This window comes from Falco biarmicus, chromosome 7 (assembly GCF_023638135.1).
Source record: "Falco biarmicus isolate bFalBia1 chromosome 7, bFalBia1.pri, whole genome shotgun sequence".
NCBI classification, from domain to species: Eukaryota; Metazoa; Chordata; class Aves; order Falconiformes; family Falconidae; genus Falco; species Falco biarmicus.
Window position 1 is genome coordinate 31,723,664 of NC_079294.1, and position 16,064 is coordinate 31,739,727.

The 16,064-nt window shown below is 43.8% G+C and overlaps 1 protein-coding gene across 5 annotated transcripts in view; it reads left to right on the forward strand.

Moving 5' to 3' along the window:
* Positions 1-11,923: 11,923 nt before the first annotated feature.
* Positions 11,924-16,064, forward strand: part of UNC79 (unc-79 homolog, NALCN channel complex subunit) — a 118,024-nt gene continuing 113,883 nt past the window's right edge. For all 5 annotated transcript variants that reach the window (XM_056345364.1, XM_056345365.1, XM_056345366.1 and 2 more), the window contains exon 1: positions 11,924-12,048. In XM_056345364.1, the coding sequence (XP_056201339.1) occupies positions 12,027-12,048 (22 nt within the window). In that variant the 5' untranslated portion in view covers positions 11,924-12,026. The remainder of the gene's footprint in view (positions 12,049-16,064) is intronic.

Genomic DNA, 16,064 nt, shown 5'->3' on the forward strand with positions numbered 1-16,064 from the left:
TGTCTTATCAAAAATGTTCATACTGGAAATGGCACAGTCTGTACCTGGGGGGACAATTATTTACTTCCCTGCCTCTTAACCTCTGAGTGCAGAAGTAACGCATTTTACACAGATGTGCACAGACCTCAGACGTCTGATTGCTATTTGTGAAAGCTGACTAGCTATAATCCAGCTCCAGTTTGCAAGTTGAGTTGCTTAATTAGCACAGTACTGGTCCTGGGCTGAGAGCTCCTAAGCTGGGGTTTAGTGCCACGGCACCGTAGATCTCCAGCATCCATCCAGCTCTGCATGCAGAGGAGGGGACATACCCCTCTCTGCCTGCCTGCTACTTCTGTTCTTATATAATCTCCAACAGTAATGCTAATAACATTTTTCTGCCTTTGTCTGTTACTCTGGCACACATTCTGTTTTGATGCTGGACCGGGCAGGTGGCTTGACATTTCCCTGCTGTGGATGGCTGCTCTCCCGGCAGGCTGCTTCACAGCTTCTTTGTACACCTGGATTAGCAATGTTTTGGGTAGGATGTGGAGGAAGGAGATATTCTCTGAAGTGGGGTGCAGGGAAGTATTTTATTTGAGGTACTGGTCATTTATGGGTCAGATCATTTTTTGGATGGAGGTGGTAAGTGAACTGCAAGTGTGAGCAAATGGCAATTTCAGACAGTGTGTGACTGGGGGTGCAAATAATTTGTGTGGAGAGGCACATGCATGTGAATATAGGCAGACAAAGACTGTTAAGGCTCTAATAGATGGGAAGACAGACAGTTTTCTCCATTTTGCCATACAGCATCATCATCAGAGGCAGACTCCTCCCATCTGTTGAACTCAGCAGTGTAACTCCGTAACTCTGTGAGCCTGTGGGAGGTGGCTGCGTCATCCCGAGGTGCTCCTTTCCCAGAGAGTAGGCACATACACATGCTCCTGCTGTGCTGCCTCAAGGACAGCAGCTTCCCAGTATATTTTGGTTTGTGTTGATGCTTCTTGCACCCACCTTAAAAATAGAAGGCACTTGACTGTCAAGCAGAAGGACTCCTTGCCTTCATTGAAAAGAATTCAGCATCCTACAGGCTTTGAGCAATAGAAAATAGCAAAGGAGTGGGAAACTCCTGGCAGCAGTAGTTACTGGCTGGTCAGGATACCCCAGCTGTGCTCTCCCCTCACTGGAATGAAACGATGGGCCCTATAATGCACCATGGATCCCGACTCTTCCGCTTCAGGTCTGTCAGTTGGAGCAACCACTGCATCCACAGCTCCCCATCTGAGGAAAAAGTGGGACTGGTGGTGAGTTCAGTCTTTGTGCCCTCACTTTTCCTTTCCTCACCCAGAGCTTTGGTGTGAGTCCCAGTCTTCTCAGAAGAGCTTACTCTCGCTATTCTCTTCCATGTGACAATATAGGTTTTCTTCATCCCAGCTAGAAGCCAGATCTCCCCATGAACTCCCCTCCAGTCTTGCAGAAGTACCTCTCCTCCAGCCTCCTAGATGGCAAGCTTGTTCCGGAGAGGAAGGGAATGCTGTCACAGCATCCTACAGAGATGTGTGTCATCACAAAATCCCATTTCTGTGGGGTGCTCTTTTATGAGGTTTCATTATAGTCCCCAGCACAAGTACTCTAATATGTGATTATAGAAGACTTACAAACAAATTTTAGCAGCAGCTCTCTCCCCTATTATATCAACTCCCAGTTGTTAGTAGATACTCAGAGCTCATATATGATTAGCGGTGAGCTGCACTAATGTTACTATTAAGCAAATAATGTTTCTATAAAGATTTTATTAATAAAAAACTCAAGAAATAGGCAGAAAATGTGCTGAATCTGTAGGAAAATAAGAAAATTTCTGTCTCTTTTGATGTCTTTTATGCTTTTAAATGTCTTGTATAAGCATGTTTGTGCATGGTATGGACTAAGGTAGTTTTTTTCCAGCTGCTATGAGTTGCTACTGCTTCTAGTCCAAACATGCAAAATAATCCCCTGTAGATTATTTTTCCTTTAGAATCTGTCATGTTTCTGGGATTATAGCTGCAGAAGTTTAATAATAACACATAACTTGGTTGGCAATAGACTGATTCCCTGGGAGCATTCCAGTTTTTTTAGCTTTAATGGTATTTCCTTTCATTTAGGAGACAATCATTGGATTCTCAGCACTTTCACTGACAGTTCTTGGATCAGCTGGATGGTTCCTGTGCCACCTTCCAAGCTATAAAAAGAAATAGAAAACATCCTTTCAAAATTAAGATCTAAAGGCTCCAATATACTGTAACACTCGTAACTTGGGCTCTCTTGAAAAGGAGAACACAGTGGCTTGAAGACCAGTTTAAAACAAGATGACTGAAAAATTAGTTTAGGTTTTATGAATGTCAAATTGCTTACATATGAAAAAACCCTAAAATTCCTGATAGAGAATATGGCTAACTTAAGTCCCAGTTCACATACTATCATCAGTCCTGTGGGACAGGTCCCAGGTCAGAAAGGTTTTGCAGATACTGCAGAACTGGACCCAGATATAAAATAGCATAGTGATGCAAAATAGTGCTAAGTCTACTCTTCCATCATCTCTGCGGTTGGACCAGCCTGCATGGACCAGTCTGAATCAGTCATCAGGTACTGTGGGAAACTAATGGAAGGTTGGTGAGGAGGGCTGTAAATACACGCAAGTGACTTGCGGCTGGAGTGTCAAAAAACATGTATATCATACTAATTGTTTTTTGGCCTCGTGTGTTGGACAAGTAGACCATCTGTGTTTAGATAACATAGGCCTGTGACAGAGGCACTCTACTGAATGAGACTCCTGCCCTGCTGTGGGAAAGATCAAAGCACAGTGGTAAATGACGTCTGTGTGAATCCCTGAAATACAGGTGAAAACAGCAGGTTCAGCGATCCTCTAGCATGGGCCAAGCTCTGCAACGCCTGTGTTCACGCTTGTGTGCTCCTGCTTGGGTGCTGCTTCAGGGTTTCCCTGATTGGCAATGTAACAGAAATAAATTCACTTTTTGCATTTCATCTGTGGTTTTGTGGTTGTTCCTGTGTACCATTAAAGCTTTAAACTAAAAAAATGGGAGAAAATTTATATTCCTCTCAGGCAAAAACTCTGAGAGTTTAAGATGATTTTCTTGAAAGATTAATCTTTACATGTGTTCTTCTGGTGTGTTCCCTCACCCAATCTATTCTTCCACTAGAATAAATGTTTTTCAGCAGGTCATGATTGTCAGATACTTCAATTTATTTTCAATTTTTAGATTAAAATTTGTTACATTTGTGACATTTTTCCATGGTTGCTCTTTATAATGAATGTTAAGATAAATACTTTGAAGTCCAGAATATATTTGAAATAAGTACAATGAATAATACTTGTTATACCATGTTACATGTGTTATAAAGGAATGCCTTCTAATTCTTTCATGTCTGTCTTGCAAAAAAATACAGAATATTAACCTTCTGTGATGCTTAAGTATTAGTTGTGAGGCTTAAGTATTAGTAGAACATGATTTATAATTTCATTAAGTCATTTGTAATGGCTAATATCAAAACAGATCCTGAAAGCAGGGCTGTGAATGTGTAAAAGTACATTCTTGCTGCATTTCTGAAGTATGATATTTTAATAAATTGTCTGAGTTTCCCTCAGTTTTATAACCATGACTGAAGTTTTCAGAGTGAGAATGGAGGCATCCTGACTGTTTAAAGAAAGTGGTACTGGTTTTTTTTTTCCAAAAACCTATAACTTTATCATTGAAATGAATAGCCTGATGTGAAATCCCAGTTATGTATGTGGAAAGTTTCCCACAGATTTTGATGAGTTTTGGATAGGCATATACATTCCTGGTATTCAGAGAAAAAAACATGCCAGTAACTGAAATGCAGCTGGGCAAGTACTCTGAAATGCTGCTCCTGCACACTGTGAGCACATCTGCTGAAACCAGTAAGGCTATTTTGCAGAATCTTTTGTAGAAAATGGTTTTGAACATTTCGGTGTGCCTTCTTGTCCTGCATGTGATTTTGTCATCCTTCTCTCACCTAGTAATAACTAAATTAATTATTAAGATATGACATTTCAGTCATTGTACTTGTGTTCTTAAATTGTGGCAATGAATAGTAAGATTGCCTGCTTATAATGTGTGCTTGGGGTATGTGAGTGAAGCACTGAGAACTGCATTAAATAAAATGTGATAAAAAAGTAATTTGATGTTTAATATCTGGCAATATAGATGTATAGGGATGTTTACATTGAAGCAAGGATAATTTTTAGAAACTACTTAAAGAGCTATCTAAAATGTAAGTATTTTTTCAGATTTTTTTTTTCACATTTCCAATCTACTTCAAGCATTTCTTCCTAGAATGTTACAGGTATTTTAAAATAGTGTTTTTTTAATGTAGCCCTCTTTACTGATGGATCTCAAATGAATCATTAATCCTGAGACTGAAAGCTCTGGGTAATGTGGTGTACTGAAAACCGAGATGAAGAGGGAAGCCAGGTCACTGCAGGCACATTTATTGCTGTTAGTGTGGTATGAGTGAGCTAATAAGCTTTACCAAGTGCAAAAGGTTTTATTTTGATTTTAATTTCTAGCCTAAACCAGCCAGAGTTCAGCCAGGGCTGGGCTGATAAATGCAGCCATCCGTGCCTGGGGCTCCAGCTCTACCAGCTGTTTTTTCCTCAGCCTTCCTGCAGCTCCCAGAGTTGTTTGGTCAAAATGGTTAATGAGTTTGCATTTCAGCAGCAACAACCCTACCTGCAGCCTGGTGGGTACTACAGTGCCAGGGCTTCCTGCTGGCTCAGAGCTCCCCAAACAGTGCTGAGCTTTATGTGTGGACATCAGCTGAGCCCTTTGCAAAGAGAGTCAAGAGCCACTCTCTGGTAATTCTACAGATGCGGAGTACCAAACATGAAGTGCCTGTCCAACTTCAAGCAGGAGGAGATGGAAACAAGACTGCTGGAGGAAGGTTCCCTGCTGTGCTTCTCATCATGTATCTACACCAATGGTTTGCATTTCTTGCAAATGTTCCAAAGCTGGCTTTAAGCTGCCTACAGGTAGTAGCACAGGTAAGATGTATATGCCTAAGGGTAAGTGGCTGAAACCTGTCCTTCCATAGGAACATAAGTAAAGGCCATTCCAGCTAAGACAAAAGGTCTTGTATTGAATTAAACTTCAGAATATTTATGTGGTTTGTGATTATAGTTACTTCCTTCAGTACATATTTATGCTAAAATACTCGTTATAGCTCTGAGTAAGTTGACAGAAAGTGGTCATGGTGCCTTTCAGCCACTATATCACCTCTTCTCAAAAATGGAGCTCTCACTGAATTAATGAGACCCAGTAGTATTCCGCTTATAGTCCATACACACACTGGGTCTGAAAAAAGTAGCTGGAGAATACTAACCAATTGTCAGTAGGCTTAAATTCGCTATAGATAGAGCAACACATCCACTTGACAATTTGTAAGGGTCTGCAGATGAGAAAAATATCCACATACCTGTGTGAAGTGCAGCAGCTTTCCTACAGGCTGCTCTGAACGCGCCCCAGTTCTGTCAATTTAGTTCACTTTGTGTTTCACACTAAGGCTCTAGTCTGATAATCCACCCTTAAAGTTCATTTTACGTAACTCCTGCACTCCTATGTGGAGCAAACCAATTTGGAGGAGAGACTAGTTAGCTTACTGGCTGCTAGAAAGGTAGCCTTCAAGCATATCAGCAAGGTCAGTCAGCTTTAGTTGGTACTGAGCCAGGGCCTGCACCCTGGCATGGGTCAAAAACATGGTACACGCAGCAAAATGCCGAGGACCTTATCAGCGCTGACTGTCGCATTCTTTCTCCTCACCTCCTTCATGGAAAATCTCATGCTTTCTTTTGCTCTGTCACTGGTTTTGCCCAGCAGAGGCCATTCCCAAACACTTTTACTTCAATGTAGCAATACTAAAGCACAATGAAAATTATGCTCTGGGTTTCTTGTTTTCCATGTTCATGTCTAAGCCTTTGGGCCACGGTGCTGTGATAGGTTCAGAAAGACAGTTTTTTGACACTTGCAATCTAATTCCTAAAGCATTACTAAAACTGCAGTGTGCTTTTACTTTAGCCATGTAGGTAGGTGGTACAGTCAATTCTGCACAAGCCTGAGATTAAAGGTCAGACAAAAAATTCAACTTATTGGGAGGAGATCTAATTTAGCCAGGGTGATGCTAATTTTCACAAACACGTCATGGTAGCTGTCACAAACACTGTGCTTCTTAGGGCTCATAAAACCAGTCTCTGATTTTATAACAATCCTAGTACATGCTCATCAGGTTTGTGCTAGTTCTTAATGCAGGTCACCATTTATTTCTCAAAACTCCACTGCTATGGCAACAAATGAAGTATTTTGTTCACTTAGAGGCTAATGAGATTACTCTAAAAGAGAAATTGAGGGCATTTATCAGACTTTTTTTTACAGTGACGGATACTGACAAATGTAATAATAAAGCTAACATCCACAGAGTTAGTTGAAGTAATTGTCAGAATAAGAAGAAAATTAAGGATTTGTAAATACAACCAAATAACCACTGTATTTCCTAAACTGTATTTCCTAATGATGTTCTTTTTTTACTGAAGTATCAATTATTCTGGGGAGAGAAAGAACAAATATTAACAAATATTAACTCTGTTGGGATCACAGTACTAGCAACGAGACCCAGAGCTCTTTATTGCTCAGTCTCTCACTTTAAGTCAACCCAAGCCAGTAATGACTGAAATGCATTTGCCACATGCCAGGTGGCATAACTGATATGGGTTGGTGGCTTCAGCCAAACTTCTCATCACATCACAATCACTTCTGCTACGACTGCCAACTTCTATTATTCTGTTCTATTCTGTTCTGTTCTTTATCCTAATTCCTGTTTTACCCTAATTTCTATCCTACTATACTCTACACCTTCCTCCTCAGAATAGTTGCATTCCATTCCTCCCACAGCAGGTCTGGTTGATTTTCTTTCTGTACATATTGCTGTGTGATAGTAACACCAAAGGAAAGAGAGGAAGTTTTCCTGGCATTTTTAAGTCTCAGCACAGAGGCTAAGACTGGGTATCTCCTCAGAAGAAATTCTTTTCCTGCACAAGACTATGCTGTCAGTAATATCATGTTACTTTCATACACAGACACGATTTTCTGTGAGCAAGAAGAGGTGCCTTTGCTGTTCACTGTCTCTTTGCTGATCCTGGTTATGCCAGGTGTCTGAGCCCTTGAGGAACAGCTCGAACTCATCATCCTGTGTCAACCAGGATATATGCTGTAGCCTATCTGAGTTGAGCCTAATGGTTCAGTTTAATCCCAGATAGACATTTTTCTCAAGCGATTATCTATTTTACCATCATTCACAAGGATTAATGCTTACAGAGAGCAAAGGTTTAGGGACAAATTAAATTTAATGGGCGTCTAACTATTGCTGTCAAGTGCCCATGTCTGAACTTGAGGGACTCCATCTGCTGATTGAATCTGGCAGGGAGGAGGTCAGTGCCTACACAGGAGCTGTCCAGGGCCCTTGGACCTGTACCAAGCACCTTGCAGCTGTGTTAGGTTTGCTGGGTAAATACCCAGAGAGCACCATGTGGCTTGGAAAGTCCTGAGTGCTGGAAAAGCTCACCCTCTCCTGCTCCATTTGACTGTTATGTTTGGCTTTTCTTATCAAGATTACCACTTGTTCACCAGGCAGACTCTCCCTTATCTCCTTCATTTCATGGCAAATTCTTCCATCCAGACAGGGCTGTAGTGATTAAAGCAAGAATCTGAGACATTCCAAACATTTCCCCACCTCTACTGTGGGTTTTAACATCTCTATCACAATGCAGTTAATGATAACCTCCTGCCACAAATTGTGAGCAAATTTCAAAAAATCAAGACATAGGCTTTAAATAAATTAAATCTGGTCTTGTTTTTTGTTGTTTGATAAAACTTAGAAAGCATTTAGGTCCTTGCCTCTCATTTAGGCATTGAAATCCTCATTTGTTTCAACCATTGTTTATATTGTGCTTGAGTCTCTGAATGTGACGGCAAAATCTAAGTTTTATTTAAAATTCAAATACAGATTCATGTAATTACCTGACTCTGGAAGCTGAGCCTTTAAGGAAAACACCATGAGAATGTCTTAACAGTTGCTAATGACGAACATCCCTGTATACAAATGCATACATATATACCTGTAAACAGATACATAGACAGTTTTATTTTTATATATGCATACATTCATTTTAGTTTATGAACAATTTAAGAAATGTTCTGAACATGATTCAAGGTAGAGGAGTTTAGGATTTTGCATTTTTCAGAAAGGATTACCTTTGTAAAAGTAGATTTGTTAATGCTTGGAGATTAAAAACAAATGAACAATATTAGGTTTTGTGTTCCATGTTCAGACATGAATACTTGAAAATGTAATTCAAAGTGACAGCAGTCACATAAATAGTGAGTTCAGCTCTGGACAACTTTTCTTCTTATAGTATATTTCATTAATTTATTCTTGCATTATGCTGTAACTGCAATGCACACTGTTATGGCAGACAAAGTTTAGTTAAAAGCCATCACAAACACGGAACCAGTATGCTTCCCATCCCTTCCAAACCTTATCCTGCAAAAGCCAAAGTAGAAGAAAATATGAGAATTAAGTCTCCTCAGTCAGTTAAACAAAGAACGTGGTTTATAACAAATTCCTCTGTAAGAGGCAGGTATATTTTTTAGCTCTCTTGAATAAGTTTTTTTCAACTTAATATCCAGACATGCAGCTGACTGATTTTCAAGGGTCATCTCCTTCAAGTACCCAGTATTGGTGAGACCTTGTCTGGAGTGCTGTGTCTTGTTCTGGGCTCACCAGTACAAGACAGAGACAGACACACTGGAGTGCGGGAAGAGCTAGATGATGAAGAGGCTCAAGCACCTGTCATATGAGAGGCTGAGAGAGCTGGGATTGTTTAGTCTCTATGAGAAAAGTTTTGGGGTGGTCTTATCAATGTGTATAAATGCCTGAGGGGAGGGAGTAAGAAGATGGAGCCAGATTTTCCTCAGTGGTGCTCAGTGGCAGGACCAAAGGCAATGGGTACAAACTGAGATTCCACCTAAATGTAAGAAAAAACTTCTCAGCTGTGAGGATGGTCAAACCTTTGAACAGGTTGCTTAAAGAGGTTGTGGGTCTGCATCCTTGCAGATAATCAAAACCTGACTGGACATGGCCCCAAGCAATCTGCTCTATTTGACCTTGCTTTGAGCAGGGAAGTTGGAGTAGATGTACTCCAGAAGTTCCTTGCAGCCTCGGGGATTCTGTGATTCTGAGAATCTCCACTCATGAACTCAGAAAAGTACATTTGATTTTTTTTGGTTCTCATCAGTTGGTAAGATTTCCATTCCCCATTCATTTATTGTTAAAAATATGTTCTTGCATTAATGACTTGTGGACTTTCAGATGCCTGCAGCTTTTATGTGTTCTCTTAACTGTATGCATGCAGAGGTAAAAAGCATATGGACATAAACTTTAGCTGCTTAAAATTGTTTCCAATGGAGCACAGTACCCATTTTATTAGGTAAATCCATGAGGATCTTGCTGAGAAATCGTGATTTCTATTCAGGACGGAGACCTGAGAAATTAATTCCGAGTGCCATGTTCCTGTATTTGCTCCTTTTCACAATTTAAAGCACAAACTAGGCAAATTTATCAAATTGTTTGACCAAACAACAGATGACTTGTATCAGGCTTTATTTGGGGCTTAGGTATTTTTTAGGCATGCAGGAGGACTCATAAGCAATAAAATGGTTTCCATACATCTGAATGACATGCTGAATTGTATAGAACCTTGTTTAGCAAATGCAGGCATAGCTGCAATTTTCAGGCACTTAAAAACAAAAAAAGAAATTTTACATGAGAAATGGAATTCATATTTTCTCAGCATACTCTTGCTTTATCAACCTGAATGTTTTTAGTAGGCTCACCACTGCGGTATTGAACACTTGGTATATTTTAAAGGATACCTATGGGAGCTCAGTTCCTCTCAGTGCAAAAGGTTCCCTGTTGTTCCATAATGAGCAATAAAGCAGTTCAGATTGATTTGTTGCATCGATAGAAAGACATTCAAGCTAAAGATGAAACCTGCCTTCAGCAGCCTATTTCAATGAAATCTGAAAGCCATTTGTCTGTATTTTCATCACTTATGTTCTATGTTGTGAGACCTAGGGTTGGGGGAAGCAGGACTTGTAGCACCACATGGCCTCCCTAGGCACTTCATTAAATAAAAATAAATAGAAAAACTCTCAATGACTTTAATAGGATCTGATATAACATGCCAGTTTCTAATAAAAGAATAAACTTAAATGTTTACTCTTAAAGGTTTAAATGTAAAAGAGAAAATTTAAATGTTCAGGTATCAACCTAAATGATCTTGCAGCAAACTCAACAGGAAGGAGCAAACCACATGTGGGAATGGGCCAGTGCTCTTTGCTTTTGTGAAGTACTGCTCAGGGAAATGGAAGCAAGTCCTCTCCCCGTTAATTCATGCCTTTCAGTTGCTGATCAGTCCCACTGTAGTCATGGCAGCTTGTTCATACCAGCCAGTGGCAGCGGTTTATGGTGGCTTGGCTCTCTCTTTGGGGCTCACAAGCAGCAGGGAGTGTGGAAAGAACGGTGGTGTCAAGGAAATGCCATGAAAGCTCTATTCTGAACTTAATTAAGTGGTTGAAAAAACATTGCACATGCAGTATCTTTAGAAGATTGCTCCTGTAAAAAAAGCCACCCTGTTAAATGCCACTGAACAGCACCTGCCCCTTCACTGCATTTCCCGGCACAGAATGTGCATCATCCCCAAATGAAGGCAGCAGTAATTTGGAGGCACTGCCTTGCATGATGAATAATAAAAGATACCTATTTTCCTCCACCCCCAGAGCACAGTTCTCTTTGGCTGCTGCTGGCATACTCATCTTATGCAGCCCAATGCTTTGAGGAGAGTATGTTGCAACTGTTTTTTTATATATAAACATCAAGACTCCCATGCCCTGGCTGATGAAATACTACTGCTTCCACACACCTTTCCCAGAGGCGTGAGGATCTGAAAAAAATGTTTCAAAAAGTTTCAGAGAAGAAATGCACAGCTAGCCGTTCATTTCCGAGTCCTGGTAAGGCCAAGTCAGGATGCTGGGGAAGCTGGCAGGACACGCACTGGTTTCTCCTGGAGCAAATGAATTATACCATTGCTACTGTGCTCCCACCACAACCGGTCTTTTCATCCCACCTTGGCCCTGCTCTGACGGTGCCTGGGGCCATAACCGTAGCTGGGATCTGGTGATGGAGTGGGGTCACAGTTGGGGCTGAGCTCAGCCCTTGCCTCCTGGGTGAGGCATGGCCCTGCTGAGATACCCGGTGCCTTACGGAAACGTGGGGAAACCCGCCCAGGGCACCTGACTTCGTGCCCTCTGGGGTACGCGGCTGGAGCCCGGGGGGCCGAGGGGAGGGTAAGTTCCCAAGAGAACAACGGTCCCGTTTCAAGCAAAGAATAAAACAGAGGACAGGGCCGCAGCCCTGCGAACAACCCCCGGCAGCACGGCCGGCCCTGGCCTAGCTCCGTGCTCCCCCTCTCGCCGCTGCCCGCCGAACGGGGCCCCGGCCCGGCCCGGGCGGTGCGCGCCGCCGCCGCTCCGCAGTCCCACACACCCTCGAAGCCCCGGGGGGCACGGCCGAGGCCCGGGGGGAGCTCACCGAACCCTCGCGGCTCGGCAGCTCCCGGCCCAGCGCTTGCGGCAAGCCCGGCGCCTCGGCGGGGCGCCGTCGCCGCTCCAGGGCTGCCCCGGGGCGGACAGGGCTCCCCGCGCCCCATCCCCTGCCGGGCCGCCCCCGCCCCGCAGCCGCAGCCGGCCGCCAGCCGCGCTTTCCCTTTAAGAGTGCGTTCGCTCCCAGCCCCGCCTGCTCGCCGCTCCCCGGCCCGCAGCCCTGCGGCAGCCGCACCGCTGCTGAGGCGGAGCGGTTACCGCCAGCTCCACCGCGGCCGGGGGCAGGCGCTCCTCGGCGGCCGAGGGGCAGAGCGGGGCGGCAGCATGTCCACTAAGGCGGAGCAGTGTGAGTGGCGGGGCCGGGCGGCGCGGGCCGGGGCCTGTCCGAGGGGAGCAGGGGGCGGCCGGGGGCGCCTTCCCGGGGATGGCGGTGCCTTGCTGCCGGCTGGCAGCCGCCCCGGCGGGGCAGCGCTGCCCGGCCGCCTTATGTGGCGCCGGCGTAGCAGCTCGAGCAGGGGAGGGGGGGCTGCCTTCGTTCTGGCTCTTTCTCCGTCAGCCCCGGGAGCATCTCGCCTCCCGCGCCGCGCTGGGCGGGCGGCCCCGCTGGGCGGGCGGCGTGTTTGTGCGGAGGCAGCGCCGGGCACCTGAGGTGAGGCAACGAGGGACCGGCGGGTGAGTGAGGGCTGAGACCGGCGGCACGGCCCTTGGCCCCGCAGCGGGAGGGGTCCAGCCTGCCTCGTCTGCGGGGCTGTGCCCCGGCCCCGCGGTGTGGCTGCCTGAGAAACCGGGGATCTGGCTGTAGGGGCCGGAGGCGACCCGCACGGTGGCATCTCGGAGGCGGCGGTGCTGTGAGACAGCTCGAGAAGGGAGGTGCGCTCTCGTCCTTGCCCGTGCTGGTCACCTTTTGGGTCAGTGTAGACCGGGTGCTCCTGCCTTGCCTACATGCTGCCTGCCACAGCCCCCCGCGTCTCCCAGCAGGAGCCCCCTGGGTGCTGCCGCCCCCCTGCCCAGGGCCCAGGTGCCTCCTCACAGCCGCAGATGTGTTAACCACCCTGTTGGCCGGTCCCGTCAGAGCAGGATCAGATGCCCTGGTGGCTGGGACCTCCGCAGCTGGGCCATGCGAGTGTTCCCGCTATTGTTAGTGCTGATAACTGGCGCTTCTGCAAGAGCCCTGGCGGGAGGTGTAAAGAAAAACACCAGGGCATTTGAGCTTGTCGCTACTTTCTCTCCTGATAGTGTCACGGTTGTGAGCGGTTGGACTGATGTTTGCCACGATGACATGATGCGATCTGAGACTTGCTGTCTCCTTCCTCCAGGTCACTGGGAAGGATCCTTGTTTTTATATATGCCTGTGCTGAACTGATCCAAGGGAAAGAATACTTGTATATTTTTCGTTTAGGGTTTACTGCCTATTTACAGTGATGGATGATGTTGCTAGTAAAATATTACGTGAATGCTAATTTATTGCTGTAGGGATGCGTTTCTGGCCTCATAAATGGAGAGACAATGTTCTGACTGTGCAGCAGCCCTGAAGTGTGCCGTGTTCAGATCTGTACTGTTCTGTTCTTTCTGCATTCCCCACCCCCTACCTGAGTTCTGTAATTGTTTCTTCTTTCTTGTGATACTTATACATTAACAATGCTTCTTTCACACTTGCACACAGAAGAATTTCTGGCGCCTTTTGTCCCAACAGTGCCTTTGGCATTTTCTTCCCTTTTCTATTCTGCCTTGTCTGTTCCTCCATTCCTTATGTTTCTGGTCCGCTCTGTTTGAGCTTCTCTTTCATGTTTTATCTTTGGCTCGTTTCTTTTCATCCCCATGTACTGTTTAAGACACTGCATCTTGGTCTGCCATGTCCCTGTTTCTCTCTATTTTCAGATTTACTTGGGGTCCAGGTTTCACATCTTTCTGCCTCTTAACAATCTTTTTTATGGTGCTCCAGGTAGAGTATTTAGTTGATGGACATATCCTGTGCCTCTAACCTACAGAATGTGTTTTGTTTATCAAGATTGCTCCCCTGACTAGTTCTTACGGTGTTACCAAATGTCTTTGTCTCTATATAACGTCAAGATTCCCTCACCTGCAATTTTTGACAAATGTTGATGGACTTCAACAAGGATTATATTGAAATGCATACAACACTACCGGGCAAACCTTCAAACCCCGACTGTTGCTGTTGTTGCTTCTGCCCTCATTGACTAACAGGCAAGAACCAGAATGTCTCAGAAAGGAGTAAAGTCACAAGTAATAATGAATCTCAATTTACCAAGAACAGCAGCAAAACACTACGAATGAGGGGACAGACTGATCAGAACAGAAGAGGCACTGGTCTAAACATGAATCTGTGGCCACCCCACAGCTCTTTGGCAGGTTGTATGAACAACAGGTAAAATGGTGGCAATCTGGGAAATCATCTTGAGAAGTCTCCTTACTTGTAACCACGTGCATCTCATATCTCATACCAGTGGTATTGACAGTGACTTTCATCATTTCACTCACCATGACATGCCTGAGGTGTTTTATTGTATTCGAAGAAAATTAGTTCTTCTTCACCTTAAATGGCAGTAACTGGTGTTTAGTTGTTGTAATGCCCTGGGAATGCCAGATGCCCTCTCTGTTCTTCTTCAGGACAGTGAGGCAACAAAGATCATCTTTAAAGACCCCTAATGGTTTCACTCTTGGTTCAGTCAGTGCGTAACAAGGGTGCTAGGGAGTTTAGTTACGCTTGCATAGATCCTAGAGAGGTACCCAGCAAAGTATCCTGAAATAACTTTTTTCTTTTCCCTTTTTTTTTATGTGATGACCCTATGACAATGGCTAAGTACTTATATTTCAAAAAGTGATGTCACTCTGTGGCTCTCTAGGTGCTCAGAAACTCAGAAAACTGGGTCATTCACACACTTCTGTATCTTAAAAGCTGGCAAAAGTTTGCTCTGGGGCTTGCCTTCAGAAGGTTCTTTGTGTTCTGGGAGGCTGTGCTGAAATTCTCAGTGTTCTGAGAAACAGAACTGAGACCTGAGGTAAAAATATTTAGCCTAAAGCTAATGTTAATATTTAGGCTTTATAAATAAGTTTTTTGTTTTGGTATTTGCCTGATACAATTGTGTGACAATGCTGATTAACAGAAATAAATAATGTATTTATTTAAAAAAGCGATTCTAGATACCCTATACCCTTTATTCAAAGTAAGTAACTAGAGAGGCAGACAGTTCTCTGAAATACATCTAGACCTGAATTCTGACATCATCTTTGGCATTTTGTTAATCCAATTCACTTACAGATATCTGACAGCAAACCATGGCAGCCACAGTAAACTGTGCATCTTGCTGTGAATTGTTCTTTGTTGGGTACTGTGAAATGTGGTCTCTGTTCTTTGCAAATATGCCTGCTTTCATACTCTTTTTCTTTTTTTTTTTTTCTTCTTTTTTTTTTCCTTCCCTGGCAAGAGAAAGTAGTGTCACAAAATGCATTTATGAAATAATTTCTTTCTTAAGATAGCCTAATCTGGATTAGTTTTTATGGGGGGTCTTCATGGTAGTTAAAAAAAAAAAAAAAGTGTCTATCTTTTAAATAATCTGGTAAACTGGTGTGCAAATCTGGGACTAAAACTGAGATAGTGGGCAGAAAGAATGAGATGTGAGATGAGGAGAGGAAAACAGGTCTTAGACTGCTCAAATAAACTTCTGTAACCTGGAGTGAAACACATCATGACCAAATGTGGTTTTGAGGGTGTGTAGGAAGCTAGTTATGGCTGGTTTCACAGAGACAGGGATACCCCCCTGCAAAGTACAGTTCATATGCCACAGGTCTCTGTGGTGGACAGAAAGGCTCTGATCTTGCTCCTAGCTATACTGAAGCAATCTGAGTCCATGTGACAAACTTAAGTTTCTGGTTGTTTGGGGGGAAAAAAGTAGTGATTTAATGTCACCTTGAAATAAATCAATAAATAAATAAACAAAAAAAACCCCAAATAAAATAAATAAACACTTGAAAGTGAGGAAATATAATTGAATTTGCTTATGCATCCTTAGTTTATTATTTTTGCATATGCATTATGACAGTGTCCCTAATTGATTTTTACTAGCTGTTTTCCCATAGACCCCAGCCCTATTCAGTCACATGATGACCTTTCTCTCTGTGATGAAGCAGGGTAATGCTGTGAGGGAGACTTGCCTGCAAAAGCTTCATTAGCTCACCAGCTGTGGAAATTGGGAGGGTATGGTCAGTACAGCAGGAAATGGGAGAAAGGGTGATCACGATGAGGGCAGTTGGCTGCTGAAAGGCTGGGCTTCTTGTTGTGCAATTCAAGCAAACAGTATTCGTTTGATGATTATTTAAGTGTTCCTCATTTTATGGATAACT